Raw genomic sequence first — 9,390 nt, forward strand, 5'->3', positions numbered from 1 at the left:
CATGATGCGAAATTCCCAGCAAAAAAACATCCACTTTTCAGGTACCATGGATATGAAGCTTAAAACATCACTTATATTCCACACATCCTGGGTAAAATTGGGTCTACACTAATGAGATGGGTCATGAGATGCCCATCAAGGCCATCAGTTCAAATCAGCAAATCAGAATGTCAAGATTAGCTTAAATATATTAAGGTGTCCCGTACATAACTCGCACTGGCAAAAAGTTATGTACGGGACACTCTTTTTAGAGATGGATAAGGATCACTGAATTGTTCTTTGTGCTATTTCTTCTTGTGAAGATTAAAGCAGTTACTAAACACATTCTTCCAGTGAACTATAGTTGCTCTAGTATTCAAAAGATATGAACATTTGAAGCATGGTTATGTTCGGGACATGGCCAGTTTAGGTATGTTTCTTGCACTGTCAGATTTTGGAGATGTGCAGAAAGGTATTTCCAGCATGGGCTTCCTAAATTCCTTCTTTACAGTGATATGTTGGTCAATCTGCATCAGTAGGAAGAGTATTTGGCATAAACTATGAAGTCAATCTCAAACCCTGCTTGGATGGAAAAGGCATGTTCCACACTGAAGTGGTTATGTACGGGACATTCCTGACGTGCAATGTTTCAACACTTACTACTGGCCTATTTCTAAGATGACAAGTTTCACATTTGGTTGTTTACCTTCCTCTGTGGTAAAGGACTGTAACTGATGTATTTTTTGGGTTTGCCTGTTTTTATTTCAAGATATCACTTTGACATTAAGTGAAAATTTTGGTTATGTACGGGACAGGTGAGAAAATGTCCTCAACAGAGGCATACCAATCACAAACAAGTTGGTTACTTGATGGCTGAACTAGTTATTCTTGATAACCGATGAGTATTGAATGAAATTGACCTAAAAACCCATAAAAGCCTCTATTTCTTATCATCTGAGGGACAAAAGATTTAGAGGGTCAAAAAACCTGAGCAGCGGTTACGAAAACAGGTTTTTGAAAAACTGCTGTCATGATGTTAAGATCCATAAAATGTAGACCTAAATTGTTCTATCACTGAGGCAATATCATAGAGTATTCAAAATCATTCAATATGTAAGCAATTGTTTGGCTTTTTAAACAGGGCAAAGGGTTGAAAATTGTGATCACCCTTTGGCTGACACAAAACTGGCAAAAACGGGTTATGTACAAATGGAGTTGAAGAGGGAAATGTAGGGATTACTGACCGAATTTTCAGGTGTGCACATAGTAGACAATGTTCAACACACCAGGTAAACAGTTCAGAACATGTCTATTACTGTACATTTCTGAGACTCACCATGGTTACAAGGAGTTTTTCCAAAATTGCAAGTATTCTTGAAACACCCCAACTCCCCAAACTGCATAAACTTCTATTGCATTAATTTCAAATTCTTTGTCAAAGAGCCTAAATTCTACTCACAGTGAGAAGTGATGAGACTGTGGACATTAAATGGCAAGATAATCTCTTGCCATTTATGCCCCCATGACCACAGTGTCATCCCTCCTCAACACCAAGAAGACACTCTCTTCTGAGCCCCACATTGGGAACCAATCTCTTGTGGAATGTTGCTGGAAAAAAGACAAAGGTACTAGAGTCTTGCAGTCTAGGGAAAAGTCTCCGAGTTTTCCTTTAATCCCAGCCTTTTAATACACATAACAAATGGATGTCCTGCCCTAAATGGTCCTAAACTGGTGGCCAGCTTGTCCTCACATAACCCCCTGTGTGAATTCCAAAATATCTTGGCCAAAACATGAATTTAAATAGGTACATGTAAAAGTCATCTATCAGTGCTGGACAAGAGTCTGGGAATGTCTTCTTCCATCACTTCTCAGGTAACAGCATGAGAACATCCAAAGACATTAGGCAATTCACAGTAAGTCTAACATTCACAATTCTGGACATCATCATTTTTGGGTGAATTTTGTAGAAACAGTCACTACAGATTAATACATTATTACATTCTAGGTAAAAGGTCTGGGCCAGAAATTCTCAAAATTCCAATTTCTAATTTTATCAGAATGCAAAATAGAAATGCTGAGTGTTCTTGCTACGGATGTATGGGTATGTCTGAATGGGATTAATTACAGTTTGAGTTTGTGCATAACCTGCTTGGCCAGCTGTTTACTGTAGCGGTTAATCTTCCAGTGTCCGGGCATCCACCCAAGCAGAAATCGGTGAAAGTCTGTCCAGGCGAATGCAAACATCTCCCTCCACTCTTTCTCTAGCGCTGCAAAATCTACATCTTTGTCAACACATTGTTTCAGTTGTGTGAAGTAGTAATCCAATAAACCCGGCACACTCTTCTCACACTCCCTCTCATCCATGCAGCTTCCTAAAAAATACACCACATCTTTCATTCCGCATCCCCCACCCACATACTGAAAGTCCACTGCAGCCACATCTTCCCTGCTACCAGAGAAACAGAAATTGGCTAATTTGGCATCTCCGTGAACGATAGTCTTATAGTGGCATTTGTTGAGGATCCTGTCGATGTCGCCTGCAACTGCTTTGAGCTCAGTGTTGTCCATGGCCTCAAGCTCATCTGGTCTGGTCTCCAGGTGCCAGTACGTCCCCACAGGCCACAGGCCCTCTGGGGCCACACTGAGGAACAGAGCATGGAAGTGGGCCAACCAGCTGAGACAAGCCATTATCTCCCTGTCTTTCACACAGGTCCTACAGAGAACAAAAACACAATTTATCCAGCACAAACTTATTTTTCCTGATTGTTATTATTTCCTGTGATGGAATGAAACTCAGTACTCAGATAATGAAATACTGGGCTTAAGTGCTGTTCTTAACAAGAGTATTATCTGCAACATCATACTTCAACTCCACTACATTTCACCAGCAGATGTTGTACCGTTTACTCCACTATATTTGTCTTCAGGTTTTAGCTCTTTTTTTTGACTAATGCAATCAAACTTACTCTTTCTAAAAATGTGATTAGCCAATAAAAGTCACTTAAACATAAAAATGCATATAATTGTTCGTTAGTGTATTTCAGAAACACCTGGAAGAAAAAAAAATGATGCCACAAAAGTTGAAAAAACTGAAAAAAAAGAAGTTGTAAGGATTGATTTGTGGGGTTTTTTTTTGTAATTATATGAACTTAATCAATACATATATACCCACATACATACATCAGTGCCTCTGAAAAATTGAGTTAATGACATCTTTAATAATTCATATATATATATATATATATATATATATATATATATATATATATATATATATACACATATATATCATCACAAAACTGAAAACAAGCCTGTTTTTCTGTGGTCACGAAGAGTTTAAAGATTGCCCCTTACTGCATTGCAGTAAAACTGCAACACAACATAAAGTAGTAAGTCAAATGAGTTTAACATTCAACATGAACATGTACAGCCCTAAAATGCAGAGTACAGCATGACCCTGTTTGAGCCACACTTATTCTCTTCCTTATTTCCATTACCTTCATGTAATTTTCCTGTCTGAATGTGTTGTGAGAAAACACAAAATGCCCACATGACAAAAAATATTACAATAAAGAGTTTGATTTGACACATGCTACCGTTTAAAATGACAATGTTTCTACTACCATGAAAAACATACTGCGATATCACACAGTCCTCCTGATCACACATACAATGAGATTACTACTTGTACTTCTAGTGTAGAATTAAAGCTGCGTATGACTTTCGTTACCAATTTTTCACCAAATCTGTAAAACCCGAGTCATAGTCTAAGTCACATAAATCCGTAAACCTTTCCATGATTACAGACCTGAATGTCTTCCCTCACAGTGAACAATTTTGAAGTGTACTCCACCATAAACAATCCATGTCCAACCCATCCAACCCACAATGCACATTGCAACAAATTTCCAAAAATGCCCGAGTGACCTACCTTCTCTGTTTGTAAACACGTACAGTGTTTATGGTGGAGTAAACTTTGAAATTGTTCACCGTGAGGGAAGAGATTCAGGTGGGTAATCACGGAAAGACTTATGGATTCGTGATACTTAGGCTATGACTAAGGTTTTACAGATCTGATGAAAAATTGGTGACAAAAGACATATGCACCTTTAACTGTGTGCCTTTGATGAATTAACTGAGGTAAAGATTTGTAATCACTGTCCCACCATTGATCACTTCTTAAAGCTATACCTACCGATGTGGCATTTCACACAGCACTTAGTAAAAATTTCAACATGAAAAACCCACCTCCCTCCAAAGCCCAGCCCGCTTCCCCGTGCCTGAGCTCTGATGCTCCCCTCCCCTCATCTGATGCGTGCGGTGGAAGCAGAGGTGGAGGCGGAGGTCCGGTCCGCTTTGGCGTGGCCACAGACCCCTCCCTCAGCAATCAGATACATCATCCATCTGACGCAGCTCCTATTTCATCAGTAGACCCTGTATTTAAGGGTCTGGTCTGTGCAGCGCTGGGTCATTGTCTTCACTGCACCTCATCACTTGGGCAATGAGGTGCCCAGGTGATGGGCGGGTGCACTGTGAGCGCACGGACTCCACGAATTTTCTGTGGACATTTGAGGTTTCGTAGTCCATACGTTTATCATCCTACATAATCCTACACTGTGTAACACCAAGTACATTTACCTGTATGAGTCCCGCGGTCATAAAACCTGACCTTTGTGCAGACCTGTCTGTGGAGTCAAGTACACCTGACTCCTGAACTTCATCTCCATCCTACATTCACTGGACTATGATTGCTGCAGTTGGGTTGTTCTGTTTGTTGTTTCTATTAATAAATCTGTTTTTTCCCTTCATGTGCATTTGAGTCCTATCCATTCACATCCCTAGACAGGAGACTGCGGTCAGTGACAGGAGGAGCAGCGCAAGTCAAACGTCAGATTCAGAGATACCCATATTGGATGCGGGATGGCAGTAATGGATGACTGACAGGAGGCTCAGCCAGGCTCGGCCAAGTATTTCATTCGGACCGAATAAAATGATTGGTCAGAATATTATCAGAAATATGAGCAATATATGAGAATGAAACATTTTTGAGTTTCAATACCTGGTAGATTTCTTTTACATTTTAGTTTGACACACGCTTATTAGGAGCATTTTACGATGACAAGAGAAAAGTGTAAAAATGCCACATCATATGGTATAGCTTTAACAGATTTTTTCAAATTTTCTAGAGCCATAATGGCTTTCTAACCCAGCATCTACATATAACAGGGTATGGTAGGAGTCTCCAGGGATTAGAACTTAAGATCAGTGCATATTTGTAGATAATTTGTAACCAGATTTCAGACTAAATTTTAGACAAATCTACTCATGCATGTAAAAGTCTGTGTATGTATGCAGATATCGGTCTAATGTGGGAAAATGGTCATGAAATTTAAATGGGTTAATCTATACTTTGCATACAAGAAAATACAATTATAAGGTATACGGACAGTGTTATACTCAGTGGTAAGTTTAAAGACAGCTGACTTTGTAAAAACATGAGTTAAAACATATCAAAGGATATTTTAAGATTCTCTAGCAGGTGCAACTAAAGCAAAATAAAACAAACCCTTTAAAATTACTCTTAAATTTCGAGGATAGTTGTTGGCACAACAGAGTGAACTGTTTTTCTCTGTTACCTTCTCTGATCATAACCTGCTGCATCCAGGTCCTCTAGGACTATAAGCATTTCATCTCCGCTGGAGCAGGCAGTCAAGCAGGTGGGAGTCCGGCAGCTCGGACCAGTGGAGTAGTTCTGGTACCAGTGAGTCTCCACCTGGTAGGAGCGGACTTTTCGCAGGTGGGAACGGTCTGTGCTCCAGCCTACTGGATGCTCTGCCTCTGTCGGGAACTTGATGTGTTTGATGACCACAGAGGGCCGCTCGCAGCCCTCAAGGTGCAGCCGCACAATCTCCCCGTAGCCGCTCCACAGGCTCTGGATCCTGGAGCCAACACGGAGAGATGAGGCTCCACATGCCTTCAGGATGAGGTCTCGGTACTCCTCCTTCATTTCTCAAGTAGGAACAGGAAGAATTGTGGTTAATTATTTAGCTGCCCACTGTCATCAATGCTTAGAGCTTAAGTAACTTACCTTAACTACAAGTGATGTAGACTACTTACTGATAAAAACCACTGTGGTTTGGCTACGACAACAGGTGACATTTACATCTACTGAATGCTAAAATGTAAAGAATATAAGCCTACTGAGAAGTGTGTAAAATATCCAACTCTTTATGGGGACTTAAGTGATGACGTAACCATCACGATTTTCCTGTTTCCAAGTCCTAAGACATGCAACTCACTGTGTAAATGACTGAGCCGGTGACATTTTTGTACCATCAGAAACTACTTTTCTGATGTGCCAGAATGGGTGAAAAAGGGTTTGAACTCTTTTGAGTCGAACAGTGTTCTGTAGTCATTAACAGCTGCAGTCTGTTTTTCAGTCAAGTTTTGTCTTTGTTTATGAAGACCGCTGTGCTTGGACGTAAATTACTTCACTTACTTTCCACTGAACTGGGCAGGACAGATAAAGGACTGATAAATATAATAAAATATTAAAAACGAAGATGTGGAAACACCTCACAAAAGCCTCACTCTATATCAAGTGAATACATAAACATGCAGATGCAGTGGGTGCTAATTAGCTGAGACGCAAACATTCGCTATCACCAAACTTCCTTAATTTCTCATTTGTTTAATACTTGTAATCCTCTTCCTCTACACTGTATCATCTCATGTGAAGTGGTAGAATGAGAAATGGATGTGTTTTATTACTCAGGGCAGCTGCAGATTGAATACAGATGAATGAACAGAAGTGGATTCAGAAACAGGAAAACCAGACTTGATTTTTTGTATAGTTAATATTTATATTAAAAAAAAAAAAAAACTGTAAATGTGTGTAACAAACCATGAGATTACAGAAATAAACTTTCAACTATTTTACATGTCCTCATTTTCGTTGTTTAGAGCATTCTGTGTTTATGTCACAGCTTCTTACTTTTAGTGCTCCCCATCTCACTGTTCAAACATTCATGATCAGCTTCTTTTGCAGACAGTACATTTTTTTCTGTCCTGGCTATACATATATATATATATATATATATATATATATATATATATATATATATATATATATAAATTTTATTTATTTTATTTATTTATTTATTATGATTTTACGTTACGACATTCGACAAAAACACTGCAAAACACACTAGTAGAGCACTCGAAAACAGCACTATCAGTATAGAATTCTTTACGAGAATTCACCGCTAAAGAGTCTCTTACTGACCGTACCGGCTGAAAGGACCATCCGTATGTTACTTTTAGGTAACCTGTTCACCGATAAACAAGATCTCAACTGACACTGTTTCTTTCTAAATTAGCAGGTGTTTGGCTTCTTATGCTCCTAATGAATTGCAGCGATCTGTTCTGTTCCGTGTGATCAACAGAAAAGTCATGTAAGGAACGTTCTAGACACGTCTCAGGGCGACTGGTCCAGACCGTATGGCGTACCAGTGTTGCAGAGTAGGGAAAGATCAGCGTATTCTCTGATGTGACCCGGAAACAGAAAAACCACGTGACAGTTACGTCACATTCTTATAAACGACTGCGCCAGAGCCCTAAAAAAAAAAAAAAAAAAAAAAAAAAAAGAGCCCTATAAAGTAGTGATGGTGAGATGAAGCCTCATGAGTCGAACCATTTGAGTCATTTGGTTCGAGAAAGGGTTCATTTCTCGAAGCTTCACGTGCACACGAAACCACCTACTGGCCATGTGTATAATCACAGGCAGCTGGATCTGAACCACAGAATGGGTGATGCATTGAATTTTTGGGTCTGTTATGGCTCTTGGGAATGACTATAAATAACAAAAAAAATGTATGATCAAATAATTTCTCTACATAAATTATCACATATGTATATAATAAAACATTTTTGAATGTATTCTCCGTGTGTAAATGTCCTCCAAATGGTAGTATCATATGTGGGTACAATTTTATGTATGTATGTATGTATGTATGTATGTATGTATGTATGTATTTATGTATGTATTTATTTATTTATTTATTCATTTATTTAGCCACTTTAGGAAAATGTCATGGACTTAAACGGGCAGAAGACAGTGAAAGTACTTGTGGAACAAGGAAGAGGGCAATGAACATGCTTGTATAACTTGGACAATGATGTGTAGGACAGGGGAGATTTTATTCGTTTTTATTCAGAAATAACAGTTTCTCAACAGTTTCTGGTTTGCTTAATATGATATAAAGTGGGCTGGACCAGTAAAATAATATAAATAATAGGATAAGAACTTTTGAGTTCTTACAGGTACAAATAAAGTCCCCTTGAACCTTGAGTGAAAAAAGTAAATTCTGTAATGAAAATGTTTACATCTACGAATTGTACTTGAACATAACATGAACAAATATGAACAACCTGAAAACTTGTTAGTAAAATAAGTCCAATGTTAACAATATTACACCTCAGTTTATCATTTATACTAGTGAATCACAACTTAAAGATCACAGTGGATCTATAAATACACCAAACATTAATTAACAGGGAGGATATTATTAAAATTCCACATACTTCTCTTAAGACATTTCAGATATTCAAAGGATTCAAAGGAGTTTTATTTGTCATTCCATCTCAAAGAAGAGAATGTAACTGGTTTCTGAGGACCCGTATTTGCCATATAAATAAAGTAAATAACTAATAAATAAATGAATACATTAAAAATGACTAAAACTAAGGCTAATTTAAAATCAGTAAAATATACGTCTAAAATTAAACTTTAAAATACCTACATAAAATAATAGCACATATTTACAACCTAACCTAGCCTATACACAGTAGATGCTGAAGTACAGTGCAAACAGCAGAGTGAAGTGCAAAGAGGCAGTGCAATGAGGTGCAGTTAGGTATTTGTGTAACCGCATTTTTTGTAAAAAGCTTGTCTGTAAACATAAACATTTTTGTGTAATTTGACTTTTTTTTGCGCTAAAACAAAGAGACAAATTTACAGTTTTCATTATTTATAGGTTATTATGATAGCATTTTACTGATCTGATCCACTTCAGACTGAAATGACCTAACAGGATTTTAACATCCTTGATTATTAATATCTTCAGTGTAATTTTTGCATTTCACAAATTCATCCCAGGGGCTGGATTGAACCCTTTGGCGGGCTGGATTTGGTCCCCGGGCCACATGTTGGACATCTGTGTTGTAGACATACAGATTTTTTTTCATGCTTGTGTAATTTATTATAATGACCAACAACGACTTTGACAATAATCTAATAATCTGAAACTTCACATCCCAATAATTTCCAGAAAAGGGGATTTGATTTAACTTTAATATTATGTGTAATACTCTAATCAATGCCAATGTAACATGAAGCCTAGTGTCTGGGTG

General features: G+C 38.0%; 1 protein-coding gene across 1 annotated transcript; it reads right to left on the reverse strand.

The window, feature by feature from the left end:
- Positions 1-1,615: 1,615 nt before the first annotated feature.
- On the reverse strand, positions 1,616-7,407 carry pkdc (protein kinase-like domain containing). Its single transcript, XM_030157630.1, has 3 exons — positions 7,270-7,407; positions 5,616-5,988; positions 1,616-2,692 (listed from the first exon to the last, which is right to left on the reverse strand). The coding sequence occupies exons 1-3, from the start codon at positions 7,283-7,285 to the stop codon at positions 2,101-2,103; spliced, it is 981 nt and encodes a 326-aa protein (XP_030013490.1). The 5' UTR covers positions 7,286-7,407; the 3' UTR covers positions 1,616-2,100.
- Positions 7,408-9,390: the final 1,983 nt, after the last annotated feature.

Source organism: Sphaeramia orbicularis, chromosome 16 (assembly GCF_902148855.1).
Source record: "Sphaeramia orbicularis chromosome 16, fSphaOr1.1, whole genome shotgun sequence".
Taxonomy (NCBI): domain Eukaryota; kingdom Metazoa; phylum Chordata; class Actinopteri; order Kurtiformes; family Apogonidae; genus Sphaeramia; species Sphaeramia orbicularis.